We start from the raw sequence: 25,984 nt of genomic DNA, 5'->3' as shown, positions 1-25,984 counted from the left end.
GAGAACCTCTTCCCGCAATGCGTACAGACAAATGGCCTTTATCCCGTGTGGACCCTCTGGTGCCTCTTCAGTTGGTGCTGGAGGGAGAACCTCTTCTCACATTGGGGGCAGGTGTAGGATTTCTCCCCTGTGTGCAACAATAACATTGCTGTCATCAAATCTTCCACCCGATGCCCTTTGAGTTCTTCAATGAACTTGACACCTTGCTAAGCTAATTTTCTGACAATGGGTCACCGCTCGTACTGGGCGACTTCAACATCCCGACATCTGCCTTCGATTAATTTCTTTCCAACTCTTTCTTTCCCCTCCCTTTGACATCTCCCTTTCCCAGTCCCCTCCCACTCACAAGGCAGGAAATAGAAATTCTTACCCGTCAATACATAAATCTACCCGCATTTAGCAGGTGTTCATTTTATGCCCTGAACCAGCAGAGTCCCTGCCCATCTTCCGAAAACATCTGAAACCCTATCTCTTCAAAGAGTATCTTAAATAATCCCACAGCACCCCCCCTCCACTATGTCGCCTCTGGTCCTGGCCTGCTTGCTTATGTCCCCTGGGCCCTTGCCTTCACCGGTCTGGGAATCCAAGATGGCATCCCATTGAAGCTCTATTACTGCATGAAGGCTATATGTATTTCTTCCTTACCTTACTCTCCCATCTTTAGTCCACTCAGCAGGTCAATGCTCTCTGGTCTGTCCTCTATTGTCTCCTCTTTCACTGGTAGCAGATCAGGCTTCCCATCCTCCATGTCTACTGACTGTAAGAGGTACAGAGTGAGAGGATGTTGGATCAAGAAATCTGATATGAGCACCCTGCTATGGAGCATCTTCTAGTTGGGCAATGAGGGATTGCTAGGAGTACAATTGAAACATGGTGGTTGACTTAAAACTGGAAAAGTGATAGATGATTTGATTACTTGACACTCTTTAATGGTTTGGTCATTCAAAAGCATGGTCCCTTATCTGCAATCTCAGAGTAGAAGTGATGATCAAGGACCTGTCTACATAGTGTTATTCATTATTATCTAAAAGGCAAATATGATCCTAGATCATCACTTCTACTCTGAGTTGCTTTGTGGATATTGGACCTGACTTAATACCATGCAGACCATTTTTTACAGTGGCTCACCTCAGTGAGACTGTGTGTGGTCCTGTGCTAATCAGCTGGTTCCTCTGTGGGTTCAGGAGGTGTCGTCTAGACCCTCCTCATTCATCATCAGCACCTCTGGACCCTCCTCCTCCTGGAAGAGACAGGTGATACAGATTACACAGACATACACTCCCTCAGGTACACACACACAGATAAACACACTTTCAACATGGAGTGTTTACCCATCCCCACTACGCTTGAGTCCTATACTGTAGTTACAGAATGACTTCATTGTTGTTAAACCCATCATGGTGGACATGAATGTTGTTGTGGGTAAAAATAAGTCAGCTATGATAAGTCAAAAGTCATAATCAGACAAACCTGACTTAACTATTTTGAGGTGTACAGTAGGTGTTTGTTAGTGTGTGGGTATGTGTAGGTATATTTAGTAAGTGTATAATGGTTATAAAGCACTGTTGGATGTATGCAGAATAGGGTGAGATGGGATGTATACTAAAGAGAGTCTCAATGAGTCTTAGAATGAAAAGTCCCATTTTGTGTTTATTAAACATGAACAAGTGTTAAGGTGCCACTCCAGTCTCCTTTTCACCTCTTAACACCTGATTTACTTAGCAAAAAGGCACATCTTAATAGGTGGTCCAGGACATAGCACAAGTGGGTGGGTTAGGCCTTTCTTCTTTTGTTCACTAGGCCAATGGCATCACAACTTCCCATCAAACCAACTCATTGAATGCCTTACTCCATGAAGTTTGCAGTTGTGTCAAAAAAAAAACTTTTGTTCAAAACATTGTATTGTTCAACATTGTATTTATACTTGCGATATCACTTTACAACAGGAAAAGTTTAATCACGGGAGGAAGTCTTGAAATACACCATATGAAAACCACATACTTCTCAACAAAAAATCTGCATGAATTCGATAAACTGCATTCATTTTCTCATTAAAAGTGTCTTGGGAAAAAAATTGTTGAATGGAAGTAATGAAACAGGCATTTGTGAACATCTTATATCCGACACAGTACAAACACTATCTATCAGACTTGTTTAGGGTTATACAGTGTATCACAATGTCTGGATGCAATATTCTACTCAGGATTATTAAACACTGAAATCCGTTACTCTCATTATTCCAAATGTATCTGTGGCTATTTTTGATTGACATCAATGAAAATGTATCTTAGTCTTTAATGCAGGATTTGATCTAAACATCAGAAGCTATCGATTGGAATGGTTACTTTCTGTTATAGAGTGGAATGTTTTTTCTGCTGGTGTATCCTGAGGTAGCTTCTCTCTGAGAACCTCTTCCCGCAGTGTGTACAGGCGAACGGCCTCTCTCCAGTGTGGACCTTCAGGTGCATCTTCAAGTGACCAGCCTGGGCGAAGCGCATGGGACACTGGGTACAGCTGTAGGGTTTTTCCCCTGTGTGGACCCTCTGGTGCCTCTTCAGGTCACCGGCCTGAGCAAAGCACATGGGACACTGGGGACAGCTGAAGGGTTTCACTCCTGTGTGAACCATCTGGTGCCTCTTCAGGTTGCCAGCCTGGGCGAAGCGCATGTGACATTGGTTACAGCTGTAGGGTTTCACCCCTGTGTGGACCCTCTGGTGGATCTCCACCTTCTGGGGGCAGCTGAAGCCTTTGTTACAGAACATGCAGAGAAACGGTTTCTCTTTAATACCGCCTGATGTTTCTCCCCCTCCCTGAACCTGGGCTCTAGGCCTGTCTTTTGAGTTCAATACCTGATCGAAAAGGACGCGGCTGTGTGAATCGGAATGCCCCATCGACGTTGACACTGGGTCGTGATCCCTGAGTGCGTGCAAAGGGGAATGGGTCACAACATTTTGATTGGTCTCTAAGCTTTCCCTGTAATCTAAGAAATCTCTGCCCTGTGAGTGTCTGTCTCCTAGCTGACTATCTGCATTCCATATGGGAGGAGGGTCACCCTCCACTTTCACAGTCACTTCATCTATGAGCAGACCCTCCCCTTTCTTATCTAGGCACCCTTCGGAGTATACACTACTACTGTACCGGTTCCAGTCCCCTCTAGACAGATCAGTGTGTGTCTCTAAACCCAATCGCATGTTGCTAGGGTCCATCTCTGTAGCGTAAGAACAAGACGGATCATTGCCAGTCTCTAACACATCACCTGAGTCCAGATGGGAATTAACAGCCCTCATGTTCGGGTTACCGTAAAGTAAGTACTCTGAGCCAGGAGCAGGAGGACATCCCAGTGGCCCCAGCCCCAGTCTCTCTGGGTCTGATCTGTGGTCAGATCCTGTGAGTATAAGGCTTTGTGTTACAGTTAAAGTCTCTGTGTCTGTCTCTGACTTGTGTCTGTCTCTGACCTCCGTGATGCTGCGTTGGGTCCTGGGCTGCACTGTGGCAATGGGGTTCTCTGTGTCTACAGTGTGCACTCCAGCCGTTCCAGTCTGGATGTTTCTACTGTGCCGTGGGTCCTCCTCTCCTTCAGACCTCTCCTGCTTGACCCCAGGACCTGCAGTCTCTGCATCTGTAGACTAACACAAGAAGAGGAGGTTATAACCTAAATTGGATAACAATGTCGTAGGGAAGTCAAACAAGCTCCGCTATGGTAAATGTGCATGTACGCAAGTCAATAGCTGAAGAAAGCCTTGCTGAAATAAACAGGCCATTGATTTACAAAGTAGCATTTTTTATGCAACACTATTACACTAACCTCTATCATGATAACGTGCTGGGTTGAGGTTCCACTCCCCTCATCAGTGATTGGTTGGTCATCTCCCCATGTATTGTGTCCCGCTGGCTTCACAAAGCTCCTGTGGCCTCCAGTGAGATGTCCTTCACCTGAGAGAGTGATTGAGGGAAAGATGGGGTTAAGTCCGGTACTGTCCATGCTCAACTGTATATTGTACCCTGTTGACACTGTCTAGAATTGTAAACAATTTAATTGTTAACGATTTAAGGTAACACTTCTTGATATGCTATTTCTCTATTTATTTCTCTGTATTGTATTATGTTCCATGTACTGTTTTTTTACTGAGTAAATAATAGGAAATGCAGTAAATAGAATATGGTTAGAATATAATATTGTGTCTTTGTGCAAGATAGCTAAGTAATCAGGGGAATTATTGTATACTATCCAAAAACTGACCAAGACCAAATTCTGGGTAACACATCTGAACACGTGCAGAAGAGAGGGGACAGGCACTGAACTATCTATATATGAACGGTGACAGGCCGCGTTGCCTCCGCCTTCTGCAGAGCATACCTCTTGCCATTCCTCTGTACCGGTCGAGGATCTTGATACTGGGACGACTGGCTAGGACGCGGTCCCGTGCCATCTTCAGTTCAAGTAGCTGTAGTTTCCTCCGCAATGACCTGTTTTCTTTCTGGCTTTGAGTTATTTCCAAACGAAACACTGCATAGTCGTCGTCTACGAGTTTACAGATCTCTGCCACGGCGGCATTCGCTAACACCTCCATTATGGAGGCAATTTGCGTGTGGAAAACCATACCGTTAGTCATTGTTAGCTAACGTTAGCAGCTAGCTAGCGTTAACTATATATCTATCACAAAGTCCTGTCTCTAACAAGTATTAAAGACTACATATGGTAAGTATGTGATTCTGTGCCGTTAAATTGGTCATTTTAAGTGCCATGGTTTTAATAAACGTCTAAATAGCAACGATAAACACGCCAACGTGAAAGTTGTTACTCGTAATTTACTTCCGTTTACACCGAAGAGAAATTATGTTATTGGTAGGCGTCATAGAAGGGTGTGGCTAAATAAAGGGTATGCGCGCTGTAATGTGAATTACGGTACTGCTTATTACGTTCCACGTCAAACCTATTCATGATCACTATCTTTCAAGCAGTCGTCACTAACATCCACAGCCAAAATCATTATTGTCTAAACCCTGCCTATTTCCACAATGTCTCTTCTTAACATTTGATTTTAAAACCAACCTTAACCATAACTTTAATTAAAGACCAAAAAGCACTTTTTTTATATAATTCATTTTTACGTATAGCCTAAATGACTTTGGCGGTAGAATCTAGTGGAAACCCTTTCATAGGACGAATGAAAATTACGCCCATTTTAATTCTAAATGATAAACAAGTTCATAAAATGTCAACATATCAAAAGGACAACATGATTTCTCATTAATTAACAGATTTGACCACCTAATTATAGGATTTAAAGGAACAGGTACCACCTGATTATGCAAAATGTTGTTGGGAGGGACATTATATTTGTTATGACTAGAACAAAGGTAAAACCAAATTCCAAAGGGGGAATTTACAGTGCATTTGGAAATTTGAGCCTTATTCTAAAATTGATTAAATGAATTATTTTCCTCAATCGACACACAATATCCCATAATGACAACGTGAAAACAGGTTTAGACATTTTAGCTAATTTATTACAAATAAAAAACTGATACCTTATGTACATAAGTATTCAGCCCCTTTGCTATGAGACTCGAAATTGAGCTCAGGTGCATCCATTTACATTGATCTACCTTGATATGTTTCTACAACTTGATTGGACTCCACCTTCGGTAAATTAAATTGATTGGACATGATTTGGAAAGGCACACATACACCTGTCTATATAAGGTCCCACAGTTGACAATGCATGTCAGACCAAAAACCAAGCCATGAGGTCGAATTAATTGTCCGAAGAGCTCCGAGAAAGGAATGTATCGAGGCATAGATCTGGGGAAGGGTACCAAAATATTTCTGCAACATTGAAGATCCCCAATAACACAGTGGCCTCCATTATTTTTAAATGGAAGAAGTTTGGAACCACCAAGACTCTTACTAGAGCTGGCCACTCGGCCAAACTAAGCAATCGGGGGAGAAGGGCCTTGGTCAGGGAGGGGACCAAGAACCCGATGGTCACTCTGACAGAGCTCCAGAGTTCTTCTGGAGATGGGAGAACAACCATCTCTGCAGCACTCCGCCAAATGGAAGCAACTCCTCCAAACGGAAGCAACTCCTCAGTGAAAGGCACATGACAGCCCGCTTTGAGTTTGCCAAAAGGCACATAAAGATTCTCAGACCATGAGAAAACTCTTTGGCCTGAATGCCAAGCATCACATCTGGAGGAAATCTGGCACCAACCCTATGGTGAAGCATGGTGGTGGCAGCATTATGCTGCGGGGATGTTTTTCAGAGGCAAGGACTGGGATACTAGTCAGGATGAGGGAAAGATGAAAGGAGAAAAGTACAGAGAGATCCTTGATGAAATCCTGCTCCAGAGTGCTCAGCACCTCAGACTGGGGTAAAGGTTAACCATCCAACAGGACAACAACCCTAAGCACACAGCCAAGACAATGAAGGAGTGGCTTCAGGACAAGTCTTTTAATGTCCTTGGGTGGCCCAGCTAGAGCCCAAAATTGAACCCGATCGATCATACATCTCTGTAGAGACCAGAAAATAGCTGTGCAGCGACGCCAACCATCCAACCTGACAGAGCTTGCGGGTCTGCAGAGAAGAATGGGAAAAACTACCCAAATACAGGTGTGCCAAGCTTGTAACGTCATAACCAAGAAGATGCGAGGCTGTAATCACTGCCAAAGGTGATTTCACAAAGTACTGAGTGAAGGGTCTGAATACTTTCCGAATGCACTGTATTTATATAGTGTTAGACTTCAATGACAGTGTGTTGGCTATGCCAGCACACCAAACAACCAATCTGTATAATGGGAGAACGTTTGAGTACCCAGATGCTCAACTGAGGGACATAGTAATAAAAAATATTAGCCCAGGATACTTCACATGATAACTATAATAGTTCAGCTAAAGAATTGCTACGATTTATCCCCATTGTGGGCACTCCTATGCCTGATGAGGTAACTCAGGAAGGAGAAGCTCTTGGAACATAGTTTGCACTTGAAGGGCCTCTCCTTGGTGTGAATGGTCTGGTGCTGCTTCACATACCTTGCCTCCGCAAAGCTCTTCCCACACGTGGGGCAGGCATACGGCTTTTCAGAATCTGTCCTATTGCTTGGCCTCTTACGTTGTGACCCTATGACACCAGAGGAGGTAGAAGCAGGAGACACCACCGCCAGGTGGTTAGTCTTTGAGCTCCCTCCTTGACCTCTAGCCATTGTTTTGGTGTTGATGGGATTGTGTGCTGTGTTATAGGTTAGGTGCCTCTCGTGGTGAACGCCCACCCTGACCCTGTCTGCATTCGTGGGGTTACCATGAGGCAGCTGAGGAAGGCTAGACCCAGGTCCAGGCTTACTATGAACCCAGTCACCAGATATTAGATGAGATCCTGAAGGAAAAGAAAGACTTCCTGATAGACTACCACCCAGGGGATCTCCCACCATTCTCTGTGAAGGCTGACGCCTAAGGTGACCTGCTCTGTTCATCATGGATACTGTGGTGTTTGTATCATAGGAACAGGAGGGTCTATCTCTATCAGCCCCAGGTCCTGCTTCATCCCTGCACTGAGACTGTGAAGAGAAGGGTCTGGGCTTCAGACTGGATCCCTGACTGAAGCCTCTGTCTCTCTGATGACCACCAGGACTGAGGTTGTTCAGTCCACCTGTCCACTGGTTGTGTTCTGTGTAGTGGTGGAATCTCTGTCCCTCGTCGGTTGGACCTAGTTCCGAATCGGGACGGAATAACAATGGCTCCTGATCCAGGGTTCTGATCCGGGGCCAGGGTTTGTGACCAGCCTCTTCAGAGGTCCACTCTCTCCCGCCAGCAACACCGGATATCAGCAGGTCTTCATGGACTGCAGACTAAACACACATTTTACAAAAGAGCATATAAAAGGTTCATATAAGAAACTCTGCTGTACACACAGTAACATGACATATTATAAAATGTTCATCCACAGTCAAGCCCATCTCTAACACTGTGATTCAAGTACCCAACAATATGGACCATTGGAGTTTTATTTTTTTTTTTAAAGCCATGTGTTGATTCAATAATTAAGTATAATGTTTTGGTTCGACTGAAATGATACAAAAAAAAACAAACAAGCCAGTCAGCAGAGTCAAATTTGTATTTAATTTCAACTAAAATGGAAATACACTTACATAATGTAAAGTACAGTACTTTTTTATTAAAGAAAACAATACGTTGGGCTGTGGTGGTCATGACAAATTGTCAGCTGGTTATTGTCATGCAAAATTGTCAGTCTCACGTAATTGACCAGTAATTAACATAAACACGTTGAGCATCTCCAGGCCTCCATGCATACAAGCTGCTGATGAACTTTGGAACATCTACATTTAACAATATCAAATCAATTGAATATACACCATCACAATAAAGCCAAGATTTATTTTAGGCCAGTCTAAAGATACATGATATGAAGAAATTGTATTTCAGAAGAATAGAATATGAGTTGCCCTACTGTACACTGTCAAAAATACATAATTTGATGGCTATGCGCCATGCTGTAGGCTTGTTCATTTAGCAGACAATATATCCTTAAGTCCCATGCCATTGTGTTATATTATATGATTTTATAGTAAGAAGATTATAATTGAACTTAAAATAGAAATGATAGTTTTCCCTTTCCAGAGGAGTGCGCATATTAAGTGTCTATGTTGAACGTAAAATTCAATCATTTTGAACAGGTCCTACTATATGCTAGATTTTCAGTAATTTGGCAACTTTAGTTGTGAATGATACAAACCTTAGGATGCCTTAGAAATCAAAAGATATATGGGCTGCATGATGCGACTCTTGGGTATTGACGATTTTGAGAATATCGCAAAAAAAGCTTGTGCTCGGTTCCTTGCCTCAGGCTGGCTGCACATGCTGTTCCCTCCAGCTTTCATCAAGTGACCATTCTTTCACCAGACTATTCTCAATTTAATCTGAACTAATATGTCAAATTAGTTTAGATCTATAATGGCCCATTATCAAATTTGCAGAAACATGGGCAAGAAAAAAATAAAACATATCATCTGTATCGAATAGCGAATGGAGGCCACTTTCCCGCCGCTTCGTCCCATATCCGGTAAACTACGGTTATGTCGCGGCGCAACATGTGATAGATATTCCGCCCAAACTCTGTATGCCATGGGCACTCCAAACCTGTTCCTGCAGCTACCCAGTGCTTCATTTGGGAAACTAAGTGAAATTCTGTAAGAGAAAATCGATAGTAACATGTTTTCACACCGAAACTGTATACGGTATTTCATTAAACTGTTGACAGCGCCTCTCTCTGCGCGCTGAAGAATGTCATGAAGGAGAGCGGGGAGGAGATGGAAGCACATGGTGGTGAGATATTCTGTAGCTAAAGGTAATGTGTCAGCCTATTAATTATGAAAAATATAAAACGTGCCCTATTACTAGGCTATTCAAAATAAAATCAACATTCACTATAATGTAGACTGAATTCGTTTTATTTAGGCTTGGCCAATTTTGTACCAAAGATATCTTATATCTGTTTTTTATCAACTTTTTTTCCATCAGTTTTTATTTTTTTATTTTGACTTTATTTAACTAGGCAAGTCAGTTAAGAAACCGTGGGTTAACTGCCTTGTTCAAGAGCAGAACTACAACTAATCAACTAATCAACCAATCACAGGGAGGTAAGTTTTAAAAGCACATTATGTTTTGATGATAAGTGTTTGTGATTTTCGATGACATTTGCGTTGATGTCAGAGGGGCTAGAAGGACAATAGAGCCCTGAGAACCAGGCCATTAGCGACCTGATGATCATTACCGAGTTGGGTACTACTAACATATGTCCAGAGTGCTTAAAAGGAGATTACCATGACTGGTCACATAGAATTTTATTGAGGTCATGACTCATGAATGCTGGATTACCGCAAAAGCCCTAGTAACAAGTATATATTTTTTTCTCCTTATGGTAACACTTGACCTTTTCTGTAAATCTGGTACCCTCGCTTTGATAAAATGAATGAGAATACGTTGGAAAAGGCTTAACATTACACACAGCTTCATTACTTTGTCAAGAAAACATGAATTAAGGCACTACCAGTTCCTCATTATAAAACAAGCGCATCAAACATCAGGACAATGTTGTCATTTCTTATCAGTGAAGCATTTTAAAAGACCCCATCACACCAACCATCACCATATCATCTACTCTGCTTCATCATACTAATTCTTTCCTCAGTTCATCTGATCCAGTTCCCTACTACATAAAAAAACATAATTAACTACAAACTAACTAATACTACTCTACACTATACATGGGCTGTGTGCATTTTCTGCTGGTGTAACCTGAGGTAGCTTCTCTCTGAGAACCTCTTCTCGCAGTGCGTACAGGCGAATGGCCTCTCTCCCGTGTGGACATTCAGGTGCCTCTTCAGGCTGGACGTGTGGGAGAAACTGACCCGGCACAGGTGGCAACCGAAAGGTTTCTCCCCTGTGTGGACCCTCTGGTGCCTCTTCAGGCTGGATAAGTGGGAGAAACTGGCCCGGCACAGGTTGCAGCAGAAAGGTTTCTCCCCTGTGTGCATCCTCTGGTGGATCTCCACCTGTTGGGGGAAACTGAAGGCTTTCCCACAGAACGAACACGGGAATCGCTTCTCTTTGGCGCCACCACCTTTTCTGATTCCATCTCCACTACTGTCATTTGTCAATGGGCTTGTGTAGCTATTTAGTGTTGAGGCACTGTCATTGTCGGAGGTCTGGTTTAACATTAGAATAGTATGAGGAGGATGAAGGCCAGGGAGTGTCTGTGTTGTTGCAGGGTCCATGTTCCAGTTGATAGATCCTATAGAAGGCAGGCTGAAGGCAGCATCTGTTACAGGGTTAACCTGAGGCCCCATCAGTCTCTCTGAATCACAACTATAGGAGCAGGACGGAGCATCGCTAGCCGAGTCTGTGTCTGTTCTCTCCCGACTCACAACCACACCACCCCGTCCCTGCAGACCAAATCTACGCCTTGCCCTGGTCTCAGCCAGTCTGTTGTCATGGAAACTAAGTTTGGCTGTTGTTTTGTGTTCGACTGTCTGTTTTGGGTTGTGGTTAACAGTGTTGTTCCCCAGCCCGGCATTAAGGATGCTGTCCCATCCACTGACCTCCACTATGTCGCCTCTGGCCCTGGCCAGCTCGGTGATGTCGTCTCCTCGACCCTTGGCTGCTCCGGTCTGGGAATCCAAGATGGCCGCCCAGTCTCCTTTTTTAACCTCCAGCCAATCACCTGAAGGAAGAGATTAGAAAATAGACTTTTAAAAAACATGGCAGAGAACTCTACATATGGAGTTTTTTTTAAATCAATTACCTGGTCAAGTTCATGCATTGTGTGTTTTTGTATGTAAACATAAGTTGTATTGATTTCATTTTCTGAAAAAATAATAGCCAGGCACATTACTATTTCCATTGAAGATCTATTACTGTATGTGCATTTCTCCCTTACCTTGCTCCCCCATCTTTAGTCCACTCAGCAGGTCAATGCTCTCTGGTCCATCTTCTATTGTCTCCTCTTTGACCAGCAGCAGATCAGGCTTCCCATCCTCCATGTCTACTGACTGTAAGAGATACAGAGTGAGAGGTTGTTGGATCAAGAAATCTGATACGAGCACCCTGCTATGAAGCAGCTTCTGATTGGGCAATGGAGAGATTGCTATGAATACTATACAAACATGTTAGTTGATTTTATTACTTGATACTCTTTAATGGTTTGATAATTCAAAGACATGGTCCCACACTTAAGACAAAATGAATCAAGACCAGGACCCGCATCCACAATGTGTCTCAGAGTAGAAGTTCTCCTATTCTAACGGGTAAAAATAAAAGCTATGCTTGAAGCATCTTTAGTCATAAGAGTCCCATCTAGTCTACGGATATTTAGGAGACCTCATGAGCTGTCCTAACTAGTTGAGCAAGTGTCTTGATAATAGAAAAGGTCAGCGAGTCAGTGGTTCCTTGCACCATAGGCAATGACTTTGGAGTCCTTGAAAGAAAGTGTTTATATTTGAATATGATCAACTCATAAATGATGTAGACCTACCTGCAACAGTATCTCTTGCGCTTTTGACAATGATTTCACATTATATGCCTAAATTGTTTTAACCACTAGGCTAAAGATTATTTCAATAACCTACATTATGTTATTTTAAGTTATCACTTTGGAGCGCAATATCACCTTGATAGACGTTGACAGTCTATCTTTAAAAAATATATACTTAAATTGGGCATGCCTGTAGGTTTGGAAATTGAAAGCATTAGATAATGTTGCATAAAATGTTTGAAAGTCTATCATATCACACATGGTATGGCCTATGTTAACTTTGATTATGTTCAATGAAAATTATAGACTGTTCAAACGTTTTATGCAACATTATCGGCAAGTTGGTTGATGCCTACTGTGCCAAAGCGATTTAGAGTTGTTAAACAGTAGTGACGAATGTGTTGATATAACTGTAATAGCCCATTGACAAAATTCCGTTTTTAACCACCATCAGAATTGGTTACAAAAAAGGTTATGCATGCAAAAAATATTAGGCAAGAATTAAGAGTAGGCAAAGTAATTGTATTAGGTGAAAATTATATTAAACATTTTACCATTGCAACATTTGATACTTGTCTGAAGCATTCTATAGTCCAAAGCAGGCAATACCTCATCGTGATGAGTTATTCCCCGTAATTCTAAGTCCTATGACCGAAAAGAGCTTCTGGACATCAGAACAGCGATCACTAACCTCGATTTGGATTAATATTTCTACTTCAACGAGTCAGAGGAGCAGGACCTACTGCTCACCCCGGACCAGGCCCTAATAACGAAGACTCGGAAAAGAAAAAGACTGCGCAAGAGAGGCCAACTTGCAGGCGCCCTGACAAACTACATAGGCGAATACATAAACCACCTCTAACCCCCCTTCTATTTGCGAATGTACAATCACTGGAAAACAAACTGGGCGAGCTCCATTCGAGACTATCCTATCAACGGCACCTGAAGAACTGTAATAACCTATGGTTCTCGGAGTCTTGGCTGAACATGAACATGGATAATATACATCTGGCAGCAGTAGGACAGAATGGCAGCATCCAGTAAGCTCAAAGGGGAGGTGTATGTCTCTTTGTTAACAACAGCTGGTGTGCGATCTCTAATATTAAGGAAGTCTCGAGGTTCAGCTCTCATGAGTTCGAATACCTCATGATAAGCTCTAGACCATACTATTTACAAAGAGAGTTTATCTATATTTTTCATAGCTGTCTATTTACAACCCCAACAAGATAATGGGACTAAGACCACACTCAAAAAGCAGTATAGGGCCATAAGCAAACAAGAAAATGGTCATCCAGAGGAGGTACAGTGATTTTAATGCAGGAAAACTGAATCCGTTTTGCCAAAAAGCTCATGTGAGAGAACCTGTTTAAAGTTCTAACATTCACAAGGCCGCAAGGCCAGACGGATTACCAGACGCGTAATCAGAGCATCCGCTGACCAGCTGGCAAGTGTCTTCACTGACATTTTCAACCTCTTCCTGACCCAGTCTGTAATACCTACATGTTTTTATTTTTTTATTTGACCAGGCAAGTCAGTTAAGAACAAATTCTTATTTTCAATGACGGCCTAGGAACAGTGGGTTAACTGCCTGTTCAGGGGCAGGCAGAACGACAGATTTGTACCTTGTCAGCTCGGGGATTTGAACTTGCAACTAGTCCAACGCTCTAACCACTAGGCTACCCTGCCGCCCCATGTTTAAAGCAGACCACCGTAGTCCTTGTGCACAAGAACGCCTCGGTAACCTGTCTAAATGACTATCGCCTCGTAGCACTCACATCTGTAGCCATGAAACGCTTTTAAAGGCTGGTCATTGCTCACATCAACACCATCACACCAGACACCCTGGACCCACTCCAATTCGCATACCGACCCAACAGGGCCACAGATGACACCATCTCTATTGAACTCCACACTGCCCTCTCCCACCTGGAAAAGAGGTGACAATGCTGTTCATTGACTACAGCTTAGCGTTCAACCCGATAGTGTCCTCAAAGCTCATCACTAAGATTAGTCCCCTCCTGTACTCCCTGTTCACCACAACTGTGTGGACGCACACGACTCCAACACCATTAAGTTTGCTGACAACACGACGGTGGTAGGCCTGCTCATCGACGACGATGAGACAGCCTACAGGGAGAAGGTCAGAGAAGTGGCAGTGTGGTGCTAGGACAACAACCTCTCCCTCAACGTCAGCAAGGCAAAGGAGCTGATCATGGACTACAGGAAAAGGAGGGCTGAGCATGCCCCCATTCACATCGACCAGACTGTAGTGGAGTGGATTGAGTGTTACAAGCTCCTCAGTGTCCACATCACTAAGGACCTATCATGGTCCACACACACACTAACACAGTCATGAAGAGGGCATGACAATGCCTCTTTCCCCTCAGGAGGCTGAAAAGATTTGGCATGGGCCCTCAGATCCTCAAAAAGTTCTACAGCTGCACCATTGAGAGCATCTTGACTGGCTGCGTCACCGCTTGGTATGGCAACTGCTTGGCATCCAACCACAAAGCGCTATAGAGGGTAGTGTATACAGCATAGTACCTCACAGGAGTCAAGCTCCCTGCCATCCAGAACCTATATACCAGGCGGTGTCAGAGGAAGGCCCTAAAAATGGTCAAAGACCCCAACCACCCAAGTCATAGACTGTTCTCTCTGCTTCCGCACGGCAATCAGTACTGATACACCAAGTCTGGAATAGGGTTGTTGCAGTGACCTTACCGCCACACCGGTGGTCACGAGTCATGAAGGCAGTCAAATTCCGTGTGACCTTTTAGTCACGGTAATTAGGCTTCTCCAAGCTCTGATGCTGCTGATGGTCATTAGTAGAATACCAAACTTGCTAACTGCCTGGTACTCAGCACTCTATTGTCCCTCTAATCACTCTGGCATCAATGCAAATGTAATCGAAAAATCTAATCGAATATCTAATCAAACACTTCATGAGAGTCCATAAGTTCATGTTGCGTAACATTTCTATGGCTATGAAATTGTGTAAAAAAACAGAGTGATGGCGGATCCCATCAGATTTCTATAGGCTAGGCCTACTATATTTATTTCTCAACTTTCCTAATATTAAGCATATTGCTTCTCTTTACAACAGGAGTATAGCCAACCTGGCTGGCATGAAAATGAACCACGGAAATTGCGTCCTCCATTCTCTATTTAAGTGCATAGATGACATGTCTTTTTTTCCCCTGCCCATTTCGAGACCGGTGCAAAATAATGGTCCACTTCTAAATCAAAACGGATTTCACACATATATTATTTAGTATATGTAAAGATAAAATTAAATCAAGAATAGTCTGATGGGTGACTATTAGCTTATCACTTGTTAATTATATATTATCACTTGTGAATGATGCCCAGCATAAGGCAAGAAAAAGATACTTAATAAAAAAAAAATCATAATCGCACACCTCATATAGCCTAGTCCATAGGCCCGTTTGAAGGTTTGTAATCACAACTAAAAAGTGGTCAAATATCTTCTTAAAATTAAACACATTAATCCACTTTACAAGGGGTGTAGAGCCTAAATGGCATATATAAGCAGCGCCTGAGTTTCATGCATAATTGTGTGGTCACTTTTGATAATGGTGTTTTCCCGCCAATGGAACCTTCACGCTTATAGCCTACTGCCGTGTGCGTATTGCTGCGCTTATAATGTGAAGAAATAGCCTAATATTTTTTCAACATTTTAAGCTAAATGTTCTGATCTGTTGCGTCAGCCACATTGCGTAACAAAGTTTTTTTTGATGCTAGTGGTTGTATTAATTTGAGATCTATCGAATCCCACAACTGTCCCAGACTATGTTTGGAATATTTATTTCTCGTACAGAATATAATAGGCCAACTTTTGTACTATGAGGGATAATAGATTGCCATAGGCTAGTGCTTTTGCTGTACGTTAGGCCTGATCATCTTGTTGGCTGACGAAAAGTAAATGTGGACAGTTCTTCCAATATCTTCAATATGCACCTCGGAATTGGATAAGAACGTGCTCAGTTGCGTCCCGATGTGTCTGTCTTCACTTGTAGCCTGTGAGAAAGACCAGATCATGTGATGGAGAGCCATGTGAGTGAGAAGTGCTACGGAGCACGCAGCAATCAGGGTGAAGGGCTGCAAAAGGCATGGATTTTTTTTAGGGTGCACTATGGCCACACAAGGGGATGCCGCCGGGAAATTCAAGGCATTATCAAGTGCTTCTCAAATTGTGAATGAGAGACTGACGAAGTGTGTACAGCCTGCGCAAAAAAAAGAAAGCAGAGTTCATGCCTTTCAAGCGACAAAAGAAAATCATTTAGAGTCGCATCATGCAGCCTTACAATGTATTACAAATCAAAACATGAAGCCCAACGTTTGTAGAACAACTAAAGATACATTAATAACTCTAAATTAAACATGTAGGAGTACCTATTTTTGGTAACCGCTCAACACAAAATAGCCGCATGTGCGCACTCCCTCAAATGGTTTGGAGAAAATATCCTTTCTATTTTATTCAGCTTTGTTCCATTGTATTCTTCATACTATAAAATAATGCCACGGAATTCTAAGCAAATCTTGTCTGCTAAATGAACTAGTATAGCCCACAGCCATTTGGCATAGCCAGATCAGGACCTAACATAAGGACAACTCAGAGTATGCTATTCTGTTCTTCTGAAATAGACTACATTTCCTTCATATCATGTTTCTTTAGACCTGTCTAAAATAAATAATGGATTTGTTGTGAAGGTGTAGGCTATATTAAATGGATTTATTAGACTTTTTCAAATGTAGATCTTCCAAAGGTCTGCATCAGTGGCTTTTAGGCAGGAGTGTGGAAGCCAGGAGATGCTAAATGTGTCTATGTTAATTAAAGGTAAATTACCGTGAGACCGACAGTTATTTGCTTGACAATCACCGGCTGACGAAATTTCGTGACCGCCACAGCCCTAGTCTGGAACCAACAGGACCCTGAACAGCTTCTATTCTCAAGCCATAAGTCTGCTAAATAGAGTTAAATAGTCCGGGAGGCTATTTGGTTAACTATCTTCATTGACCTTTTTGCACTAACTTTTTTTTGACTCATCACATATGCTGCTGTTTACTATCTGTCACTTTATTCCTAGTTATATGTGCATATCTACCTCAATTATACTAGTACTGGTACCCCATGTATCGTTTACTCATTGTGTATTTATTGTTATTCTGTTGTTACTTTTCTTTCTCACTGCATTGTTGGGAAGGGCCCGTAACAACGTCAATGAGCGTCATCACTATCTTTCCTTTACGGTACCTCAAAATGTCCTGATTACCAGCTGAGAAACTTTTAAGAGTTGATTTTACTCCTGGCTCAGAGTTTGTCTGTGCAGTGTCTTAATATCATCCTAAAACCTACTCTGAGCTCAGATGTCTTAAAACAGGTTATAACCAAATTCCTGTGACTTTTTCTGAGACACTTTGTGGATACGGCCCCAGGGTAGTCTCAGAGTAGAAGTGCTGATCGAGGATCAGGTCCCCATCTGTCTATATTGTCTTATTCATCATGATCTAAAAGGCAAAACTGATCCTAGTTCAGCACTCCTACTCAGAGAGGCTTTGTGGATCCGAGCCCTGACCTAATACCATTCAGACAGTAGTCTACAGTGGGCTCACCTCAGTGAGACTGTGTGTGGTCCTGTGCTGTTCAGCTGGTTCCTCTGTGAGTTCAGGAGGTGGTGTAGTCTGGTTGTCCTCCATGACGATGGTCCCCTCAGGGTTCCTCAGACTATCCTCCTCCTTCACAAGCAGCACCTCTGGACCCTCCTCCTCCTGGAAGAGACAGGTGATACAGATTACAGAGACATACACTCCCTCAGGTACGTACACACAGATACACACTTTCAACATGGAGTGTTTACCCTTCCCCACTACATGAGTCCTGTACTGTAGTTACAGAATGATAAGGGAATTTACATGTTAAAAGATAATGATTAAATAATTCCGCCCTGAAACCTAACTATTAGGGATTATAGTTTATGTAGCATGTATAAGGAATAATTAAAGTATTAAACGTAAGTCCAACTAGGTTCAGAAGAGAACTGTGAGGGAGAGAAATGTGTGTTTATATGTGTGTCTAAGAAAATATCGAGAACAATTAAACTGTGTTTGACCCGACCTGGCTAGAACTCTGAGAAACATATGATAGGACAGGGAGTACTTCTCAAGGTTTCCCTAATCTCGGGGGAATGGAACTGTCGGCTGGGTAGTGATACACAGTGGTGAGAACTCTGGAGAAGGATACAACTCATCTACTGTTCGTGTGTATGTATGTGCGTAGGATATCTACTGTTTGTGTGGAAGTATGTGCGTAAGTAAGGAGCAAGGTATAAAATGGATGTCTTTGAATAATGGACTTCAGAGTGCTCTCGTGAATAAACATTTTGACTATTGTAAGCTGGGAACTCTGTCTTTTTCATTTAAACCTTACAAACTCTGGGTTGCAGACTGAGTAGATTAATTGAAGTTTATGAACATTGATAACGAAATTCTCATAATACAGAATGACTTCATTGTTAAACCCATCATGGTGGACATAAATATGACGTTGTGGGTAAAAAAAGAGTCAGCTACGATAAGTCAAAAGTCATCAGACAAACCTGACTAAACTATTTTGACATGTACAGTAGGTGTTTGTTAGTGTGTAGGTATATTTAGTAAGTGTATATTGGTTATAAAGCTCTGTTGGGTGTATGCAGAATTTGCATTTGTGAACATCATATAGCCTACACAGTACAAACACAATATGAACATCTTGAAGAACAATCTGACCTTAATAGCCATGTACTCTTATCTCAACCTGGCACAGCCAGAAGAGGACTGGCCACCCCTCAGAGCCTGGTTCCTCTCTAGGTTTCTTCCTAGGTTCCTGCCTTTCTAGGGAGTTTTTCCTAGCCACCGTGCTTCTACATCTGCATTGTTTACTGTTTGTGGTTTTAGGCTGGGTATAGCACTTTATGACATTTGCTGATGTAAAAAGAGCTTTATAAATACATTAGATTTGTATTTGATGCAACGTACTTTTTAGTGTTAATATATTTGTATTTAACCTTTATTTAACTAGGCAAGTCAGTTAAGAACAAATTCTTATTTACGATGACGGCCTACCCCGGACGATGCTGGGCCAATTGTGCGCCGCACTCCCAATCACGTCCGTTTGTGATACAGCCTGGAATTGAACCAGGGTCTGTAGTGACGCCTCTAGCACTGAGATGCAGTGCCTTAGACCGATGTGTCTTAGACCACTGCCTTATATATCACACAATGTCTGGATGCAATATTTTGCTCAGGAATATTCAACACTGAAATCTGTTACTCTCATTAATCCAAATGCATCGGTGGTTCTTCTCTTGACAACAATGAAAATGAATATGTACTTAATGATTGGAATGGTTACAAATCGTGTTACATATTGCTTAACATGTCAGCTACATATTGCAATATAATTTTTAGATGACATATCGATATTTGACTCCAATTACCGATTTATAAAAAATACATTTAAAAAAAGTTTCATTATTATTACTTTTTTTGCTACTGTAGGTAGCGGTAGCTGGCGCTAGTCGGCTGTACCTGCGGGAAAAAAATCTGGTATTTTTCATCCTATAGCTTGTTCTTTTTAAATAGTGAGCCAACATGTTTTCAGCACTTTTATTTCCCAGATTTATAAAAACTAGTTCTCACGCTCTCTCCTCTCTCTGCAGCAGACATAATGAGCAATATGTTTGGAACATCAAATTGCAACATCGAATCGGAATACATACACAATTGTGAGAAGTGTAATAAATATTGCATCGGAACCTAACTATTGTGATAATATTTTATCATGAGGTCCCTGGCAAATTCCAGCCTTACTTTCTATGTTATAGAGTGGAATGTTTTTTTCTGCTGGTGTATCCTGAGGTAGCGCCTCTCACAGAAACGCTTGCTGCAGTGCGTACAGGTGATGGGCTTTAGCAAGCTACATTATCTTCTGTCGAGGGAGGACCTGGTTTTCAGAGTGTATATTTATTCATTCTGAATACATGTGTTCCTTTTCTATTATCTCTCTTTTCTTTCTCTGCATTGTTGGGAAGGGCCATACGTTCGCATTTCACTGTCAGTCCACACCTTCGGAAAGTATTCAGACCTCTTGACTTTTTAAAAACATTTTCTTACATTACAGCCTTATTCTAAAATTTATAAAATGATTTTTTCCCCCTCAATCTACACACAATAACCCAAAATGACAAAGCACATGTTTTTTCTCACATTTATAAAATAAAATATATAATGAAATATCAATTTTAAATAAGTATTCAGACCCTTTACTCAGTACTTTGTTGAAGCACCCTTGGCATTGATTACAGCTTCGAGTCTTCTTGAGTACGACACTACAGGCTTGGCACACCTGTATTTGGGAAGTTTCTCCCATTCTTCTCTGGGGATCCTCTCAAGCTCTGTCAGGTTGGATGGGGAGCGTTGCTGCACAGCTATTTTCAGGTCTCTCCAGAGATGTTCGATCGGGTTCAAGTCCGGGCTCTGGCTGGGCCACTCAAGGACATTCAGAGACTTGTCCCAAAGCCACTCCTGCGTTGTCTTGGCTGTGTGCTTAGGGTTGTTGTCCTGTTGGAAGGTGAACCTTCGCCCCAGTCTGAGGTGCTGAGCACTCTGGAACAGGTTTTCACCAAGAATCTTTCTGTACTTTGCTCCCTTGATCCTGACTAGTCTCCCAGTCCCTGCCGCTGAAAAACATACCCACAGCATGATGCTGCCACCACCATGCTTCACCATAGGGATGATGCCAGGTTTCCTCCAGATGTGACGCTTGGCATTCAGGCCAAAGAGTTCAATCTTGGTTTCATCAGACGAGAGAATCTTGTTTCTCATGGCTTGAGTGTCCTTTAGGTGCCTTTTGGCAAACTCCAAGCGGGCTGTCATGTGCCTTTTACACATGAGGAGTGGCTTCCGTCTGACCACCACCACAAAGGCCTGATTGGTGGAGTGCTGCAGAGATGGTTGTCCTTCTGGAAGTTTATCCCATCTCGACAGAGGAACTCTGGAGCTCTGTCAAAGTGACCATTGGGTTCTTGGTCACCTTTCTGCCGATTGCTCAGTTCGGCCGGGCGGCCAGCTCTTGGAAGAGTCTTGATGGTTCCAAACTTCTTCCATTTAAGAATGATCAGGGCCACTGTGTTCTTGGTCTACGGACAATTCCTTCGACCTCACGGCTTTGTTTTTGCTTTGACTTGCACTGTCAAATGTGGGTCCTTATATAGACGTGTGTGCCTTTCCAAATCATGTCCAATCAATTGAATTTACCACAGGTGGACACCAATCAAGTTGTAGAAATGGCTCAAGGATAATCAATTGAAACAGGAGGCAACTGATCTCAATTTCGAGTCGCATAGCAAAGGGTCTGAATACTTATGTAAATAAGGTATTTCAGTATTAGCAAAAATTTATAAAAAATTATTAAAAACCTGTGTTTTGCTTTTTCATTATGGAGGATTGTGTGTAGATTGATTGAAGAAAAACACATTTATCCACTTTAAAATAAGGCCAGCGTAACTAAATGTGGAAAAAGTCAAGGGGTCTGAATACTTTCCGAAGGCACTGTATATGCATGAAACGTACATTATGGGAAACTTGTCTCACATTCAGTCATAGTTAGTAGAATAATGAATGGATTTGCAAAATCTTGGCACTGAAAACTTTTAGAAGGTTAGTAGGAAAATGTATAATTTAAACCACCTAAATATATTCACATTCACTGAACATTTAGTGTTTAAAACGCAAACATTCATTTCCCAACTGTTTTTTCTATAATCCTAAAGGCTCTTTATCATTTTCCATACTTTATTTTGTAATGCATTCAACATTGTGCAGGTCCACCATGGTATTGGGCACCTGCTATTTGAGGTCTCATCTGGTTTAGAAATCAAACTCTGGTTTTCTGATTGCAAAGCACATGTTACAACATGTTACAACTGTTTTTAGAGAAGATTGTACTGCAAGGTATGCTATATGATTTGGCTAATATGCAGCCATCATTTTTAGACCTCCATTCATGACACACACATCTTTCTATCTACATGCTTTTATTGGGTTTCTATGCAAATTATATGATCAAATGTTTATTTAAGCTTGCAGCTAGTTACTTGAAATGAGACAAAACATGATTTAAAAAATTGAATTCACTGACAAAGCTAATGAAACACAAATTGACATTTACAGTAGCTGACTAGGCTAGTCAAAATAACATTTGCTAGCTTTCAATAAGTTGGCTAAATTGTAAACGGCGTTATCTCTTCATAAAATCAAGACAATTCATGTTGCATGCTGCATATTTCCAGTGCACTTAAACAGATATTTATCTTATTTCAGTCTTTGGGAGTTAGCTATATCTGTTCCCCTTCATCAGACAGCAACATGCGTTTTCACAAGAGGCAGTGTTTACGTCGTAGATAGAAGCAGTCCATTGGCTGCCTTCATCACAAGGTGTTTGTGCTGGAGTTCTGATTGGTTCAAAGTTAAGCAGTTTAGAAAGTTTGCCCAACAGAATTTTGGAATATACTTTTTATGAGAAAATGAGTAAGAATTGAAAGTACCAACACATGTAATAGTGATCATAAGAATGTTTTACTGTCATCAGCTCCTCCCTCGACAGGGATCAATCAACTTAATGTTTTTCGGCCCTCCACCTAGTCTCTATCTTGTGTGGACCTTCATGTGCCTCTTCAGATGGTGCTGGTGGGAGAACCTCTTATCACACTGGGGGCAGCTGTATGGTTTCTCCCCTGTGTGGACCCTTTGGTGCCTCTTCAGGTCACAAGCCTGGGCAAAGCGTTTGTGACACTGTGTACAGCTGAAGGGTTTCTCTCCTGTGTGGACCCTCTGGTGGATCTCCACCTTCTGGGGGCAGCTGAAGCCTTTGTTACAAAACATGCAGAGGAACCGTTTCTCTTTACTATTGCCTGATGTGCCTCCCACTCCCTGGCCTCTAGCCCTGTCGTTTGAGTTAGATACCTGATCGAAAAGAATGTGGCCGTGAGAATCGTAAGGCCCAATCGACGTTGACACTGGGTCAAGATCCCTGCGCGAGTGTAAAGGGGAGTGGGTTGCAACATTCGGATTTGTCTCTGAGCTTTCCCTATAATCTAAGAAACCTCTGCTCTGTGAGAGTCCGTATCCTAGGTGACTATCTGCATTCCATGTGGGAGGAACCTCACACTCCACTTTCACTTCATCTACAACCAAACTCTCCCCTTTCTTATCTAGGCACCCTTCAGAGTATACACGACTACTGTACCGGTTCCAGTCCCCTCTAGACAGATCAGTCTGTGTCTCTAAACCCAAGGTCATGTTGCCAGGGTCCATCTCTGTAGTGTAAGAACAAGATGGATCATGTAACGCGTCATCTGAGTCCCGTTGGGACTGAACCGTCCTCGGGCTCTGATTACCGTAAAGTAAATACTCTGAGCCGGGAGCAGGATCAGATGCTGTGTGACAGACCAGTCTCCCTTGGTCTGATCTGTGGTCAGATCCTGTGTCTAGCCTTTGTGTTTCAGTTAAAGTCTCTGTGTCTGTTTCTGTCTTGAGAACGGCGTTCAGCGTTCCACTGACCTCCATGATGTTGCGTCGGTTCCTGGGCTGCGCTGGGGCGGTGGTAGGGTCCTCCGTGGCTACAGGGGGTGCTCCAGACGCTCCAGTCTGGATGTCTCTGCTGTGCTGTTGGATTTCCTCTCCTTCAGAACTCTCCTGCTTGACCCCAGGACCTGCAGCCTCTGCATCTGCAGACTGACACAAGAAAAGAGGAGGTTATTACTGGTACATTAATTTAATTGTATAACAGCATCTTAGAAAAGTCTTACAAGCTCCCCTATGGCAGATGTACATGTAAGCAAGTGAATAGCTGAGGGGAACCTTTCTGACATAAATAATTAATTAAATTTTTTATAGAACACTATTACACTCACCTCTATCACGATAACATGCCGGGTTGAAGTTCCACTCCCCTCATCAACAGTGATTGGTTGGCCATCTCCCCATGTATTGTGTCTCGCTGGCTTCTCAAAGCTCCTGTTGCCTCCAGTGAGATGTGCTTCACCTGAGAGTGAATGGGGGGGGGGGGGGGGGGGGGGGGGGTTAGCTACTGTCAATGCTCAACGCTATATTGTACACTATTGACAGTTTTGACACTGTCTATAATTGGTAAGGATGTAAGGTAACACTTAGCATAACTAGTTGATATACTTTTTATTGATCAATGTATTATGTTCCATGCAACACATTGCGTTCGTTGATTAAATAATAGCTAATGCAGTAAATTAATATGGCTAGAATATTATTTGTTTCTTTGTTCAAGATAGCTAAGTAATCTGGGGAATTATTGCATACTATCCAAAAACTGACCAAGACCCAATTCCAGTTAACACATGTGCAGAGGGGAACCGGGCGACAGGCACCGAGTTATATATGGATGGCGTTAGGCCGCGCAGCCTCAGCCTTCTGCAAAATGTACCTCTTGCTATTCCTCTGTACCGGTCGAGGATCTTGACACTACTGGGACGACTGGCGACGACGCGCTCCCGTGCTACCTTCAGTTCCAGTAGCTGTAGTTTCCTCCTCAATGCCCTGTTTTCTTTCTGGCTTTGAGTTATTTCCAAACGAAACACTGCATAGTCGTCATCTACGAGTTTACAGATATCTGCTACGGCTGCATTTGCTAGCACCTCCATGATGGAGGCTATTTGAGTGTGAAAAACCATACAGTTAGCCATTGTTAGCAGCTAACTAGCGTTACCTAAAAAAAAACGTCTATCAACCAAGTCCGGCCTCCAACGCGAATTAAAGACTACATGGGGTAAGTATGTGATGCTGTGCAGTTAAATAAGTCATATGTTGAGTTCCACGTTGTCAATACACGTCTTAATATCAACAATAAAAACGCTAATGTGGAAATTCTTCTTGGTCACTGATCACTTCCGTTTACACTGAAGAGAAACGATGTTATTGGGTGGCGTCATAGCTCAAAGGGTGTGGCTAAATGAGAAGGATATGCGCGCTGTTGTTTGAATTACGGTACTGTTTATTATTATCTGCTAACAATGGCTAACTGTATGGTTACACATCAAATCTCCTTCTTTAATTACGGTACTGTTTATTATTATCTGTTTATTATTATTGCGGGAAGGGGGGTTAAACCGAGATCATACAAAATACATAAAAATATCATTCCACTCCTTCAGTCACAGTTGAAATCCCATTCCTAAATAGGCTCAGGTGCCTGTGAGGATGGAGCATTAAATCGACAGGATTCCTTGTAATGCCTCTGCTGTCAAATTTCTGAGTCCCAAAAAACATGTTGAAGCTGTGAAGAGGGTGGTAGAGAAAGGTCGGTACAGGGTGAGGGATCCTGAGAGGATTTCTGTGAGTAGGCAGAAGCTAATACAGAGTGATGGAAAGAATGTGCTTCAGTAAGGTAGGTTTCTTGGCATTCATAGCTAGGGTTGTCAATTGTACTGCAGAAATGGATCGAAAGTTGCAGTAAATAGAGGTTGTGGTGGCAGCGGCAGAGAAATACTTGGGATTGCGAGGTTTTACTGCAGAACAGTTGCAGGGGGTGTTGAGTGGTAGTGTTCTGTCCTTCTAGACCGTTAGATGTAGCTTGATAGTTACAACAAGTCGATCTGTTGCTAGCTAGCAGGGGCAGGTTGCTAAAACGCCCCTTTCCTGGAATGACATGCTAGCGATACAGCTGTCAGCTTATTCTAGGTAACAGTTTAAGACGACGAAATCTATAGGACAAGTACTGTAAATCTAATACAGTAATCAAGGCAGGACCCACTCATTTAATTCCTACTGACAAATAAGAACTGACACATTATCCCTGTCAATAGTAGGATGACTGCAGAGCACCCTGCCGCAGACGGTCAGGA

General features: G+C 42.4%; 3 protein-coding genes and 1 long non-coding RNA gene across 6 annotated transcripts in view; 2 read left to right on the top strand and 2 right to left on the bottom strand.

The window, feature by feature from the left end:
* The window catches only part of LOC110498461 (zinc finger and SCAN domain-containing protein 2), a 771,911-nt gene that overhangs the window by 196,067 nt on the left and 549,860 nt on the right, over positions 1 to 25,984 (top strand). The window lies entirely within an intron of this gene.
* Positions 1,260 to 25,984, bottom strand: part of LOC110498465 (zinc finger protein 34) — a 210,005-nt gene continuing 185,280 nt past the window's right edge. Inside the window, exons 2-3 of the mRNA XM_036953744.1 lie at positions 3,806 to 3,933; positions 1,260 to 3,626 (exon numbers count right to left, since the gene is read on the bottom strand). Coding sequence (XP_036809639.1) covers positions 2,352 to 3,626; positions 3,806 to 3,933 — 1,403 coding nt within the window. The 3' untranslated portion in view covers positions 1,260 to 2,351. The remainder of the gene's footprint in view (positions 3,627 to 3,805; positions 3,934 to 25,984) is intronic.
* LOC118941351 lies at positions 4,362 to 8,212 on the top strand. Its single transcript, XR_005037597.1, has 2 exons — positions 4,362 to 4,699; positions 7,241 to 8,212. It is a non-coding gene; the product is annotated as an uncharacterized LOC118941351 (long non-coding RNA).
* Positions 6,612 to 25,066, bottom strand: LOC110498487 (myoneurin-like). Of its 2 annotated transcripts, XM_036953725.1 has the most exons (7): positions 24,568 to 25,066; positions 24,023 to 24,153; positions 23,670 to 23,843; positions 17,682 to 17,837; positions 11,454 to 11,565; positions 11,116 to 11,237; positions 6,612 to 7,845 (listed from the first exon to the last, which is right to left on the bottom strand). In XM_036953725.1, exons 1-7 carry the CDS (start codon positions 24,824 to 24,826, stop codon positions 6,904 to 6,906), a joined length of 1,896 nt encoding a protein of 631 aa, XP_036809620.1. In that variant the 5' UTR covers positions 24,827 to 25,066; the 3' UTR covers positions 6,612 to 6,903. The 2 variants fall into 2 exon arrangements, with proteins under 2 accessions (XP_036809620.1, XP_021430806.2); XM_021575131.2 differs by lacking the exon at positions 6,612 to 7,845 and having other exon boundaries at positions 8,097 to 11,237.

The sequence above is a fragment of the Oncorhynchus mykiss genome, chromosome 19, assembly GCF_013265735.2.
Source record: "Oncorhynchus mykiss isolate Arlee chromosome 19, USDA_OmykA_1.1, whole genome shotgun sequence".
NCBI classification, from domain to species: domain Eukaryota; kingdom Metazoa; phylum Chordata; class Actinopteri; order Salmoniformes; family Salmonidae; genus Oncorhynchus; species Oncorhynchus mykiss.
The sequence above is the reverse complement of the archived record's forward strand: the minus strand, read 5'-3'. Positions and strand labels throughout refer to the sequence as shown.